The 15,322-nt window shown below is 42.6% G+C and overlaps 1 protein-coding gene across 2 annotated transcripts in view; it reads left to right on the top strand.

The window, feature by feature from the left end:
- The window catches only part of RLIM (ring finger protein, LIM domain interacting), a 35,784-nt gene extending 21,179 nt beyond the window's left edge, over positions 1-14,605 (top strand). The window contains exons 2-4 of one of the 2 annotated variants that reach the window (XM_069747230.1): positions 6,991-7,185; positions 8,190-8,270; positions 10,483-14,605. In XM_069747230.1, coding sequence (XP_069603331.1) covers positions 7,017-7,185; positions 8,190-8,270; positions 10,483-12,215 — 1,983 coding nt within the window. In that variant the 5' untranslated portion in view covers positions 6,991-7,016 and the 3' untranslated portion in view covers positions 12,216-14,605. Of the gene's footprint in view, positions 1-6,986; positions 7,186-8,189; positions 8,271-10,482 lie in introns of both variants that reach the window. The other variant, XM_069747229.1, reaches the window with a different exon arrangement.
- Positions 14,606-15,322: the final 717 nt, after the last annotated feature.

Below are 15,322 nucleotides of genomic sequence, written 5' to 3'. Positions count from 1 at the left end.
GAGTTTTACGGACGTAGATTCTGCGCTCTTACGTCCGTAAAACTCGCAAGTGTGACGCCGGCCTTAAAGTGTATTCAGATGTGGCAGACTTGCTGTGTTGTGTGCAGTAAGTTTGTGTGCACACACTGAAGATTTGATGTTTTTGTCGCTATTTTTATGCGCAGATTTGTGACACAACCTGATGCCTGCAAAGTGAATGAGAAACCTTAAGGGTATGTGCACACGCACAGTACAGACCAAAAGTTTGGACACACCTTCTCATTTAAAGATTTTTCTGTATTTTCAGGACTATGAAAATTGTACATTCACTCTGAAGGCATCAAAACTATGAATTAACACATGTAGAATTATATACTTAACAAAAAAGTGTGAAACAACTGAAATTATGTCTTATATTCTAGGGTCTTCAAAGTAGCCACCTTTTGCTTTGATGACTGCTCTGCACACTCATGGCATTCTCTTGATGAGCTCCAAGAGGTAGTCACCGGGAATGGGTTTCACTTCACAGGTGTGCCCTGTCAGGTTTAATAAGTGGTATTTCTTGCCTTATAAACGGGGTTGGGACCATCAGTCGTGTTGAGCAGAAGTCTGGTGGATACACAGCTGATAGTCCTACTGAATAGACTGTTAGAATTTGAATTATGGCAAGAAAAAAGCAGCTAAGTAAAGGAAAACGAGTGGCCATCATTACTTTAAGAAATGAAGGTCAGTCATTCCAAAAAATTGGGAAAATGTTGAGTGTCCCCAAGTGCAGTGGCAAAAACCATCAAGCTCTACAAAGAAACTGTCTCACATGAGGACCGCCCCAGGAAAGGAAGACCAAGAGTCACCTCTGCTTCTGAGGATAAGTTTATCCGAGTCAGCAGCCTCAGAAATAGCAGGTTAACAGCAGCTCAGATTAGAGACCAGGTCAATGCCACACAGAGTTCTAGCAGCAGACACATCTCTACAACAACTGTTAAGAGGAGACTTTGTGCAGCAGGCCTTCATGGTAAAATAGCTGCTAGGAAACCACTGCTAAGGACAGGCAACAAGCAGAAGAGACTTGTTTGGGCTAATGAACACAAGGAATGGACATTAGACCAGTGGAAATCTGTGCTTTGGTCTGATGAGTCCAAATTTGAGATCTTTGGTTCCAACCACCGTGTCTTTTGTGCGACGCAGAAAAGGTGAACGGATGGACTCTACATGCCTGGTTCCCACCGTGAAGCATGGAGGAGGAGGTATGATGGTGTGGGGGTGCTTTGCTGGTGACACTGTTGGGGATTTATTCAAAATTGAAGGCATACTGAACCAGCATGGCTACCACAGCATCTTGCAGCGGCATGCTATTCCATCCGGTTTGCGTTTAGTTGGAACATGACCCCAAACACACCTCCAGGCTGCGTAAGGGCTATTTGACCAAGAAGGAGAGTGATGGGTGCTACGCCAGATGACCTGGCCTCCACAGTCACCAGATCTGAACCCAATCGAGATGGTTTGGAGTGAGCTGGACCGCAGAGTGAAGGCAAAAGGGCCAACAAGTGCTAAGCATCTCTGGAAACTCCTTCAAGATTGTTGGAAGACCATTCCCAGTGACTACCTCTTGAAGCTCATCAAGAGAATGCCAAGAGTGTGCAAAGCAGTTATCAAAGCAAAAGGTGGTTACTTTGAAGAACCTAGAATATAAGACATAATTTCAGTTGTTTCACACTTTTTTGTTAAGTATATAATTCCACTTGTGTTAATTCATATTTTTGATGCCTTCAGTGTGAATGTACAGTTTTCATAGTCATGAAAATACAGAAAAATATTTTAATGAGAAGGTGTGTCCAAACTTTTGGTCTGTACTGTAGAATGGTCCACTGCGGATTTTTCCGCAGCGGATTTGATAAATCCGCAGGGCAAAAACGCTGCGTTTTTCCTGCAGATTTACCGCAGTTTTTGTGCGGATTCCACTGCGGTTTTACACCTGCAGTTTTCTATTGGAGCCGGTGTAAAACCGCTGCGGATTCCACACAAAGAATTGACATGCTGCGGAATGTAAACCGCTGCGTTCCCGTGCGTTTTTTTCCATAGCATGTGCACTGCGGATTGCGTTTCCCATAGGTTTACATTGTACTGTAAACGCATGGGAAACTGCTGCGGAAACGCCATGGATCCGCAGCGTGTGAACATAAGCATAAGTTTCATGCACACGTTGAGTATTTTTGACTTGCAGATTTGGTGCAGAAAATCTGCATCATGTCAATTTTTTGAGTCTTGCTCTGCATTTTTCCCCCTTCAATTCACTAAAATCAAAGACGCAAAAAAATAATGCACCAAAAACATGAGTCACCAAAAATGCGGCAAAAGCTCGATAAAAACATGCATTTTTGCAGCTGCGTTTTTCCTGCCAAGAGATGCAGAAATGGTGTTGACATTTTCCTCAACATGTGCACCTGCCCTTAGCTATGTGCACACGTTCAGGATTTCTCGCAGAAAAATTCCTGAGAAAAAAACGGACATTTTCTGCAAGAAAACCGCATTTTTTTCCGAACACTTCCCAATGCATTTTGTAGTGGGAAATCCGCAAAAAACCCGCAAAATTAATGAACATGCTGCGGTTTTTACCGCGCTGTTTTTTTTCGCGGAAAAAAACGCATCATGTGCACAAAACATGCGGAATTCATTCTAAATGATGGGATGCTTATTGTATGCGGGTTTTTTGTGGTTTTATATCGTTTTTATCGGGAAAAACCGCGAAAACCGCAACGTGTGCACACAGCCTTAAAGTATTCACCTGTGTTTGATTGATTTAGATTGGAATGTAACCAGATTTGTTTAGATGTTGAGCACGAAGCCCCAAGCAGACAAAAATTAGTGATGCTTTTTTCCAATCTGCAGCATATTAGTGACCATATACATGCTACAGGTTGCACAAACCCCCATCGGCACCACAAGTGCTTGTCCTCAAGTAGCTGCAGATGTTTTATATTAAGTATAATGGAGAGATTACACCAGATTAAAATTGCAGAAGAAATCTGCGTTTTATTTTGCAGCTAAATTAGCATTGCAGGTCTATCCGCTTCCAAGTTTACAACGTGTAAGGCCGGTTTCACACGTCAGTGGCTCCGGTACGTGAGGTGACAGTTTCCTCACGTAGCGGAGACACTGACTCATGTAGACACATTAAAATCAATGTGTCTCTGCACATGTCGGCGTGTTTTCACGGACCGTGTGTCCGTTTGGAAAACACGGAGACATGTCAGTGTTCGTGGGAGCGCACGGATCACACGGACCCATTAAAGTCAATGGGTCCGTGTAAAACACGTACCACACACGGATGTTGTCCGTGTGCCATGCAGGAGACAGCGCTACTGTAAGCGCTGTCCCCCCCCCCCCCCGCGTGTGGTGCTGAAGCCCCATTCATTTCTTCTCTCCAGCAGCGTTTGCTGAAAAGAAGGAATGAATAATCTTTTTTGTTTTTAAAATAAAGTTGCCGGTAATCAACTTACCATGTTCACTATATGGTAGAACTGACCTGGCAATATGATTCTCCAGGTCAGTATGAGTATGCAGATGCCAAACATATACAGGCTTTTTTTTTTTTTTTTTTTACTTAACCCCTTAGTGAACCAGCCAATTTTTACAGTTCTGACCACTGTCACTTTGAGGTTAAAGCTCTGGAACGCTTCAACGGATTCCACTGATTCTGAGATTTTTTTTCTCGTGACATAAGGCTATGTGCACACGTTGCAGATTATTTGCGGTTTTTTAGCGTTTTTGCGCTATAAAAACACTATAAAACCGCAAATAATCTGCATACATTAAGCATCCTATCATTTTTAATGAAATCCGCAACTTCTGTGCACATGAGGTGCGTTTTTCCGCATGAAAAACGCATTGCGGAAAAATAATGAAACTGCTCATTAATTTTGCGGGTTTTTTCGCGATTTTCCCACTGTCTAATGCATTGGGAAATGTCCGGGAAAAAAACCGCGCAAAAAAATGCATGGCAGAAATGTCCAGATTTTCACAGGAATTTTCTGCATGAATTCCTGAACGTGTGCACATAGCCTTAATGGTAAAATTTTTTCGATATGACTTGCATTTATTTATGAAAAAAAGCTAAATTTGGCAAAAATTTAGAACATTTTGCAATTTTCAAACTTTTACTTTTTGTGCCCTTAAATCACTCATGTTGCACAAAATAGGTAATAAATAACATTTCCAACATGTCAACTTTATAACAGCACAATTTTGGAAACAATTTTTTTGTTGTTGTTAGGACGCTACAAGGGTTAAAAGTTGACCAGCGATTTCTCATTTTTCCAACAAAACTTACCAAACCTTTTTTTAGGGACTATTTCACATTTGAAGTGAGTTTGGGGGGTCAATATGACAGAAAATATCCCAAAGTGACACCATTCTAAAAACTGCACCCCCTTAAGGTGCCCAAAACCACACTCAAGAAGTTTATTAACCCTTCTTCAGGTGCTTCACAAGAACTAAAGCAACGTGGAAGGAATAAATTACCATTTCACTTTTTTCACACAAAAAATAATTTGGACCCAAACTTTTTTTTATTTTCCCAAAGGTATTAGGAGAAAATGGACCACTAAATTTGTTGTGCAATTTCTCCGGAGTATGCTGATACCCCCATATGTGGGGGGAAAGCCACGGTTTGGGCGCATGGCAGTGCTTGGAAGGGAGGGAGCACTGTTTGACTTTTTGAACGCAAAATTGGCTGGAATCAATGGTGGGCGCCATGTCAGGTTTGAAGACCCCCTGATGTGCTTAAACAGTAGAACACCCCCCCCCCCCCCCCCCAAATTCTAACTCCAACTCTAGCCCCAACGTCACCCCTGAATGCAAAGAATGGAAAAAAATACTTTTATTTATACCTAACAAAAAAATTTCTCTCTCCTTGTATGCTAGATCATATTAGAGGAGAGAGAAATGAATAGAAAATATGACTTTATTTTTGCGTTCGCTATTAATCAGTGAAGACTGGGGACAAAACTGACCTGAATCATGTTCTCCGGGGTCTTGGCTACCCTGGAGATTTTCTGACTCTGGGGGCGCTATATACTTATTTCTCAGCACTGTTAAAAAGCAGCCCTGAGGAATTGGTACTCTGCCGCCGTTAAAAGGCGTATCGGTGATCGTTAAGGGGTCAAGAGGTGAACATTTCCGAAATTTGTAAGAAAAAAAGGTTTGTTTTTTTTTGTATTGTTGGCAGTTTTCAAAACCTGTAGCATTTTCATTTTTCTGGGGCTGGGTGAGGGCTTTTTTTTTTTTTTCTTCGCCCTGAGCTGGCTTTTCTTTTATCATTTTAGGGTAGATGCAATGTTTTGATCACCTCTGTACTGTGTGTACTGCGCCCCCCACCACCTGTGGGAGTACTGTTCTTTAAGCCACTGTGTGTACTATGCACCCCCTCCACTTGTGGGAGTAGTGTCCTTGAAGCAGCTGTGTGTACTCTGCACCAATATCTGTGGGAGTACTGTTCTTTTAGGCTTCTTTCACACTACAGTTTTTTGCAATCCGTCATTTAGGGCAAAAAACGGATCCTGCAAATGTGCTTGCAGGATGTGTTTTTTGCCCATAAACTTGTATTAGCGATGGATTGCTACACGTCACATCCGTCGTGTTTTGGCGGACCGTCACAAAAAAGTTAAATGTAACGTTTTTTTTGTCTGTCACGTCCGCCATTTTCGACCGCGTATGCGCGGCCAAAACTTCGCCCCATCCTCCCCAGACTGCAGAATGGACAGCGGATGCATCGAAAAACTGCATCTGCTGCCGACGTCGTGCAAAAAATTCACAACATCCGTCGGCCCGACGCATTGCGATGGACCCGTTCCGACAGAAGTGTGAAAGAGGCCTAAGCCACTGTGTGTACTCTGCACCCCCTCCACTTGTGGGAGTACTGTCTTTTAAGCTGCTGTGTGTACTCATAGTGCAATGTTGTAGCGATTTAAAAAAAACAAACAAAAAACTGGCTTTGATTTGTTTTTTTCCCGTTATGCCATTTACCAATCGGATTAATTAACTTTATAGTTTGGATATTTCTGAACCAAATATAAATTTATTTATTTTTGTTTTATTTTCAATGAGGCAAAAGAAGGCGATTTTAGGCTATGTGCACACGATGCAGATTTGCAGCGGATCCGCAGTGGATTTTTCTGCGCAGAAATGCTGCAGATCCGCACTGTGATGTACAATGCAATGTAAATCAATGGGCCAAAAAAAACTGTGCAGAAAAATCAGTGCGGAATTGCTGTGGATATCAAAGAAGTGCATGTCACTTCTTTTGTGCGGATCTGCAGCGTTTCTGCACCCTTCCATTATAGAAATCTGCAGTGGCAAAAACCACAGAAAATCTGCATAAAAACCGCACAAAATCCGCATAAAAACTGCGGCAAATCCGCGGCTGTGGATTCTGCCAGGAGATGCGGATTTTGTGCATAAAATTCTGCACCTCTTTTCCAACGTGTGCACTTAGCCTTAATGTGTTGGTTTTATTTTTATTCATGCACTTTTTACTGACTTGTCCCCTTAGGAGACTTGAAACTGTGATCGTCCAATCACCTATGCTATGTATAGAAATCGCGATCTATGAACGCGGACCACGAGCCGGCGTTCACCGGAGATTCATAATGACAGGCACAGGGTTCTTCTGCGCACCACTGGCTGTCATGGCAACCCACTGGAACACGTGATGGGTGCAGATGGGTGGTATTTGTTACTCAGTGGTGCGTGTTAAAACCTGCGGTCAGTGATTGACAACAAGGTTTAACAGCCGCGGACAGAGGTGGAAAAATGCTTTTACATAGTTATGTATGAAAAAAAACAAACAGTGACCACAGAGCAGCGAGAGTGACATTTCCACAGATAACGCTGTGTTTTCATCCTTGGAGAGGACAGAGATTTCCCCAGTAAATTTCCTTGCACTTCTGCTATTGTTACATGGATTGTTGCTGATGTAACAAGTCTCATTTCTTACATAACTTGTCTCTTAGACAGATTCACCTTTACATCCATAAATCAACATGGAAAATTCGGATTCACCTGGGAAGGGAAGTTCTGAACAATCCGATTCTCAGCGCCAGAGTCAGATGGATCGGCTGGACAGAGAGGAAGCTTTCTATCAGTTTGTGAATAACCTGAATGAAGAGGACTACCGGTTGATGAGGGATAATAATTTATTAGGAACTCCAGGTACAGCCAATTTGGTCAATCGTGAGCAAACCATCATAACAATTGTTACTCTTTCTTGTAGCGCTGTTTCTGCAAACTTCGCTTGGACCTGTAAGAAGTTTTCTGAATTTGAAAAATATTAGCAGGTTGGGTTAAGTTGCTGGTCTGTTTAGCGCTTCATTGCCCCAGACAAGAATCTTAGTATTGCCTGCCTGCTTCTTGCTGTTACATGTTTAATCAGCAGGATTTGGCTCTTTGCTCTAGATGAAGTGTACTGGGTATGAATTCATAGTTGGTAATGGGAATTATAGAAAAAGCAGCCATCTGTACGAATTCCTAATCCCAATACGAATGCTCTACAGGAAGTCTAGTAATAAAAATTCATTGAAGTCAATGGTGAATAATCCACAAGTAAAATGCATATTTCCTGAAAGACATGAATATATATATTGACATGTTGCAGATTTAAAAAATCACACCCCAGGTTAGTTTCTTCAGCGCAAAAAAAAAAGCAGGGTCAGAGGTCTATAAATTCCATAAACTTCCTAGAAGTGTAACATGCTGTGTTTTTACATACGAAATACTCCTCAAATACTCATAGGAATTTAGCCTCCTAAACACGAGTGCTCTTGACCCTTCCTTTAGTAACAATAGCTAAATGGATAAGTGGGGACTTTTGCCTTCCCCCATTTAGGAGCTCTTTTTTTTTTTTTTTTTTTTTCTTCTTTCCTCTCCTCGTTTCCTCTTGAAAATGGCTTGTCACTAGAAACGTACATTTTCTGACCATCTAAGAACATGTGAGACTTTCTTTGCAATTTGTATTAGTCTAATTTTTTGCTTAAGTCTTTTTTTTTTAATCAGCTGAAAAATGAACTTGAAATAATTCTCATGTGTTTTTAAAGCAAAATGTTGCACTTCTCATCTGGAAGTGGAACTGTTTTGTTATAGGTTGTTTTTTTTTTTTTTTTTTTTCTTGTTGGTTTATATCTTTATATCTGACTTTTTTTTTTTTTTTCTCACTTTAGGTGAAATTACTAAGGAGGAGCTGCTGAGAAGGTTGCAGCAAATTAAAGAAGGACCACCTCAAACGAATGCTGAAAACAGAGGTACTTAACAAATAAACTCACAATACATATTAACTAGCACCAGCAAATACTAATATTACAGGGGAAGTATGAAATCTGTTTTTTAGTTAAGCTGTGTGGCTGATCGCTGGGAGAACATTGCCATCAGCATCCTGAAATAGGACATGCACAAATGACATCCCTCCTGACCACCAGTCAGCCGGTGCACCCAAATGCATTAGACCATGGGCCGAACTCGTCGACGTCTGCAGGCTCAGTCAATATTGGTCTGTGTATGGGGGCCTTACCGTGCAGCTTGTTGTATGATTTTCTATCTGCATAAATCCAGAACATATATTTGTGACTGTGATTGGAGAGTGTAAAGAAACTGGCCATTTATCACAGGCTAAGGCTACTTTCACACTAGCGTCGGGCTCGGCCCGTCACAGTGCGTTAAAGTGCTTGTCTGGGATTTTAACATTGATGGCCTATCCCTAAGATCAATGCCTGATCAGTAGAGATCTGGCACCCCCGCCGATTTTAACTGTTCATTGGCAGCTGGAACTGCTCAGTTGCGGAGCTGCAAAGCTCTTTCAGTGGAATAGTAGCCACTGCCAGGTACTGCACTTCTGCCCCTATTGATTCGAATAGGGGACAGATGTAGTACCCAGCTGTGGCCACTGTACAGTTAATGGAGCTGTGCTCTGCAACTGAGCAGTTCCGCACATCATTGGGAGCAGCGGATGGGTGTTGCACCCCCACTGATCAGATATTGATGACCTATTCCAAGGATAGTCCTCAGTGTTAAAGCAAACCTGTCATCCTTATTTTGATAAGTAAACTAGAGGCATGGTCAGGTTGGCGCTGTTACACTGATAAAAATAATGCCTGGGTTGAAGAAATCTGTCTTGTGGTTCTTGTTTAATCTGTGTTTCCAGTTTTGAGTTAGAGATTCTCGTGCTGTGGGGGTGGCTTTTTTTTGTGTGTTCTGTCCATCTTCATCATTGTGAGCTTAAATTACAGGTCACTGAACTGCATTCTATTTTATATACTGCGCTTGCGCAGTTAATATTGTAGGCTTTAAAAAATAAAATGTGACTCCAGCAAAATGGCTGCGTCTGCGCTGTAGCATCTGTCAGCAAGCAAAGCTCTTAATGTGTGCAAGCCCCGCCCACTGTTTTGCGACGCTTGTGCAAATTTAAAACATTACTTGTTGATGGATGCTGCTGCGCATGCGCCATCACCATTTTATTAGAGAAAAACAAAAAATACAAAATTTGACTCCAGCAAAATGGCAGCGCATGCTCAGTAGCATCTACCGACTAGCGATAGATGGCACTGGGCGTGTGACAGCGCCATTTGGCTGGAGTTGCTTTTTTTTTCTTCTTTTTTTTTAACATGGGAGGCAGGTCACTGAAGGCTCAGTGACCTGGATTTTAAGCCACAATAGTAACACAGATTAAACAACTACAGGACCAATTTCTTCAAGCCAGGTATCATTTTAAACAGTGTAACAGCGCCAACCTGACTGACTGTAGTTTACTTAGCAAAATCCTGATGACAGGTTGGCTTTAAAGTCCTGGACACCTCCTTTAAAGCTGTACACAGAGCAGTGTGCGAACTCAGTAGAAAGTATTAGCAGATACCGTACTCTGTGCAGGAACTCTGCGCTTCCGCCCACGGTGCAGGGAGATTCTGTGGAAAGGGTCTCTACCATAAAGAGAGAATTTCTCCTTGCCTTAAAGTAACTTGATATATTGTTAGGTCGGGTTCACATTGCATTTTAGCCCACTGTCAGGGCTGACGTCTGTAACCCTGGAAAACGGGATTTAGATGGTTGCACTGATGGGGCCATTGACTTTAATGATGTAGATTGAATCGCCGGGTGCTCTGTCGCATTTTTTTTTTCTTCTTTTTTTAAGCCAGCTTCAGGATGTGATCAGCTGCACGTTGGAGCCCAACACAAATAGGCGTATATGGCCGAATTGATGTCTGACAGAGCACAGTGACCTCGACTGCACCATTAGTCATTGGCTCTGTCTGTGCAAATGTCCAAATCTCGTTTTCCTGGGCTTAAGATGTAAGCCCTGACTCAGCCACTGACTGTAGCGTAAAATGTGACGTGAACCCGGCCTTGGGTGCATCCTGATTTAAGATTTGCAATTCCGTTTTGTGGTGTTTGTTGTGTTTTTTTTTTCTTCTTGATTTCTATACAGCGTTAACTTATTTTAATGCATTTTCTTCTGTTTTTAAGCTCCTACAGGAGAAGGGACTGAGGACTCTTCCAATGGCGATTCAATAATTGACTGGTTGAATTCAGTCAGACAGACAGGAAATACAACAAGAAGTGGCCAGCGTGGCAACCAGTCATGGAGGGCAGTGAGCAGAACCAATCCGAATAGTGGAGATTTTAGGTTTAGTTTGGAGATAAATGTGAACCGTAACGCTGCTAATCAGAATCTGCCTCCAGGTGAGCAATCGTCAGAAACCAATGCAGCTGAAGATATGGAAGTTGTCAGCCAAGGCGAGGGTGAGCCAGAGCCTGACCCTGAACCAGAACCTGAACCAGAGCCTGAACCAGAACCAGAGCCTGAACCAGAGCCTGAACCAGAGCTAGAGCATGAACCGGAGTTGGAACCCGAGCCAGAACCGGAACCGGAACCTGAACCTGAAATTACACCCCCTGTTGTGGTACAAGAGCAAGTAGTTACCGAGGAACCAAGTCCTCAGAGAGGTCAAAGGAGGGCAAGAAGCCGCAGCCCAGACCAGCGAAGGATGCGGGCAAGGACTGATAGAAGCAGGTCACCTCTGAATAGACCTGTGGAGCCGCCCACTCGCAGGGCTCTACATAGTTTATCACAAACTGTTGAAGCTCCCACTGTTGATGAAGCAGAGGGGAGCTCTAGAACCAGGCAGCTTGTCACTGCGTACCTGAGCAGTTCCTCATCTGAGGCCGAGGGAAGCTCGAGAACTAGACAGCATGTAATTTCCAGGCAACAAGTACTAACCACCGAATCTCAGAATCCTAGTGTAGTACTTTCAAATCCAGAGTCCAGAGCCTCCCCTCAGCCTCCTGCCACAGAGACTCCAGAAAATGCAGAAGGTGCAGGTACTGGTCAGAGGCCACCAACCATAGTTTTAGACCTTCAGGTTAGGAGGGTACGACCAGGCGAATATCGTCAACGGGATAGCATTGCAAACAGGACACGCTCGCGCTCTCAGACCCCTAACAATACTGTCACTTATGAGAGTGAACGTGGAGGATTCCGTCGCACTTTCTCACGGTCAGAGCGAGCTGGAGTCAGGACATATGTGAGTACTATCAGAATCCCAATCCGTCGGATTCTAAACACAGGCCTGAGCGAGACCACCTCTGTTGCCATCCAGACCATGCTGCGGCAGATAATGACTGGTTTTGGGGAGCTCAGCTACTTCATGTACAGTGATAACGATGCAGAGCCTGGCGCTCCAGCAGCTGCCTCTCAGCCAGTCACTGTGGGAGTAGAAGCTCCCAGTGAACCCGTTATAGAAAGTGTCCAACAACCTGCTCCTGTGCCAGAGCCCGTCGAACCTCCCATGCCAGTGGTGGAACCTGAAGAGGCCAATGCAGAAATCGTTTCTACATCCAGTGGTCGGAGAGAAGCTCGTAATAACAGAGGATCTGTAACGTTTGAAGAAAGTGGATCTCTGCCATTTCTTAGGCTGGCCCAGTTTTTTTTACTTAATGAAGATGATGATGATCAACCCAGGGGACTCACCAAAGAACAAATTGACAACCTGTCTACCCGTAATTATGGTGAAAACGACGCCCTGAAAACGTGTAGTGTGTGCATAACGGAGTACACAGAAGGTAACAAGCTCCGCAAGCTCCCGTGTTCACACGAGTACCACGTCCACTGTATCGATCGCTGGCTTTCTGAAAACTCTACTTGTCCCATCTGTCGCCGTGCAGTTCTGGTGCCTGGCAACCGAGAAAGTGTTGTGTGAACTGGTTGCTACAAACTGTCTACCAAGCCGCCATCGTTTCTAGGCTCGGAGAAGGAGAAAATTGCTTTTTATGACCACTTTTTGAGTGGTGCTTAAAATAGGATTTTGGCTTTGAGTGAGTTGTCCTGTTGAAATTAAACATTTCTAATTCTCCCTCCCAAAATCTCCACAATTCACAACCTGTTAAGAAACGTGGTCCACGAGGAAAAGAGTAACTTTATGGAAACATTGCATTTCACGACAGTCGGAATATCTATTTTGTGAGGATGGCTTTCCTTACACCCCCTGCAGGAGCGGAAGCTGAAACACTCAGTGCTGGAATGATACCTAGGAAGAGCGCCTCAGTACTGGACTTTTCAAGTGGAATCATTGTGAGAATCACTTGTGTTTTAAGTCAAAGTTTAATTACAGGAATAGCCTTAAATATATGCAGTGGTATATTTTATGCTTATTGTCTTTGCCTACAGATTTTTTTTTTTTTTTTTTTTTACAATTTGTGATGGTTAGACTTCCGTAAATCTTCTGGCCATATGACAGCATTGCCAGCATAGCAAATACTTGTAAATAGGCACCAGTTAATTGCTCACATTGTGCTTTCCTGGGTTCTAGTTGCATTATGCGTGCGCTTAACTGGTAAGACACCTAAATTTCTCGGGGCATGTGCCCACACCCACATGATCCCATGCAGTAAAGCATCCTCAGCTCTACAGTGAACTCTGATCATCTAAGAACATAAGGGTTGAGGTCTCTCTTGTATTTTCCTTTTTTCACTACTCCAAGGTGAAGGTAGTGCTTTAATCAAACTGCAGAGGACGTGCCCAGTAAGTAGCGCTGTACTAAAAGAATCAGTTTAGGTTGAAACAATAATACGTTGCCGGGGTTTTGGATTTTTTTTTTTTCCACCCTGAATAGTCAGTTTCTAACATTGCAGAACCATGATGCCACACATACATATGCCAGGGCTATGCTGGTGGCACTGAGATGACACTATTGGAATATAGAAGACATTGTGTCTGAAATCACCCCAGCAGGTAGGGGACATTGCAGCACTTTGCCAAAACCCTAAAGGGGTGCAGCTCGCTGGATCTGTGCCCAGGACAACCTTCGACAATGGCCGGTCATTTGCTTGTTCCAACAACATAGTAGGCGTTGGGTTGGAGCAGTCGTCTTTGAGAAAGCAACATGCCGCTCTCTGAATCCTTTGTGCTCAGCACTTATAAATTATTGAGATGCTAATGTCCTAGTCCACGCATTTGTTTTTTTTTGTAAATCCGTTCATTACATGGTTTATCTTGAAAGCAGCAGGTAAATATTCTTTTTTTTTTTTTTTTTTTTTTTTTTTTTTTTAGTATTTTTAAAGACTCTTTTTAGGGTGTGACAACTAAATGGTCAGTTAGCACCGCTCAGACATTGAAGGTACCCTCCTCCATGTGGTAAAATATATGAACTCTTCAAGAAGAAAGCTAACGTTTAATGCCAACAGTCATACGTTTTTTTTCTCTCCTCTAAAACAACTTGCTCCCTATCATCCGGTAAGGGTCTTTCTGCACTGTAGCATGGGGTGTCGGATGCATCTGTGCCTTGCATTCTAGATGTTACTCTGTGGTAGTGAATACGCATCAAGTACATGACTCAGCATAGCTTTATCTAACAAGTGACCATTTTTTATTTTCTTTAAGAGGGTTTTCCTTTTGCACAGAATTTAATCCATTTTATGTTTGTATATAATTCCTAAACTTCTGGGGGGAGGGAGGGGCGGGGGGGTTGGGTTTGGGTATTCTTATTTACAAAAGCTGCTGGGAGGTTTAAAAAAAATGAAAACCTACAAAAAAAAAATTTCCTTCCAGCACCAAAGGGTGAAATGGCCACAAAACGATTCTAAATGTCTGAGATTAGTTTGTTGAAAACCCGAGGACAAAATATACATGTGTAAAACGCACGTTAGGATTTCTGTAAATAAAGACACTTGTCAGATTTTTTTTCTTTTTCTCATTCTGTATGTCTGATGGCCCATTTTAATTGACATACTGTAGAAATTGTTGATTTAGTTTCAATTTGAGATATTTATCTTGTGAAATATAGCAAATGTCTATGCTTGTTGAAATAAAAAAAAAAAAAATACAAGAAAACTTTTCTTTAAAATGTATAGCTTTTTGTAGCAGCAGCAGCGATGGCTCCATCCTCTGGCCACTGTCCCTGCACAGTGTTTGTAATGTGTAGCAGACAATCTGTCTGACATGACGCTTGCTCATAATTCACATATACACATGGCTATCCGTATCTGACCGTGCAGCGGGGGACGTCGTTCTTGTTTTTATTATGTCAAATATAAACCTGAGGCTGCTAACTTCTTCAAATAAGAATAAAAGTTTTAAAGCTGAACCATGAAACGGATCGATGCTTCTATTTCTTGTCCGGTGAGGACTTGTACATGTGTTGCCGCATAGCCCACTGTATATCAGGTTGCTGACTCATGTTCATTTCCTTTATGGCTCTTGTTCCCATTTCATTAGCTTTCCTTTGTTTCATTACACATTCCCAAATTTTGATAAATGAACCTATACAATGTGTTTTTTTTTTGTGAGCGTAACATGTCCATAACTGTATGACCCATTCATCAGGTTCTGCAAGTATTATAATAAATGGTGTACTTTAAGCTGTGTGGAGATTTGTCCCCAACCCTCCCCATGTCTCTTACTACATCTTTAGGTTTTGGCCTTTTTTTTGGCTTGCAAAATCTTTCAAGTATGGACTACTGAAAGTGCATTGTATTTGAAGTCACAATATTTTCTGTCTTAGGGCTCCTTTTCACTTGCGAGAAATACGTGCGCGTCTCGCAGGTTAAAACCAAGCTCTGGCACCGGTACTCCAGAGCGGAACGTGCGGCTGCATAGCAATACATGGAGCCGCACGCTCCGCTCCCAAGTGCCGGTGCTTGGTTTTAACCTGCGGGACTCGCACGTATTTCTCGCAAATGAATAGGAGCCCTTAAAGAAGCACTGCTGTCAAAGATTTCAATATATTGTAGCCATCATATAATATAGCACTGTGAACTGACAATTGCTCATTTTGCCTTTCTACCCAGTTAATTCTTCTCTTCTCTGCTC

Source organism: Ranitomeya imitator, chromosome 2 (genome assembly GCF_032444005.1).
Source record: "Ranitomeya imitator isolate aRanImi1 chromosome 2, aRanImi1.pri, whole genome shotgun sequence".
Lineage (NCBI taxonomy): Eukaryota > Metazoa > Chordata > Amphibia > Anura > Dendrobatidae > Ranitomeya > Ranitomeya imitator.
This window is presented reverse-complemented; position numbering and strand designations above follow the sequence as displayed.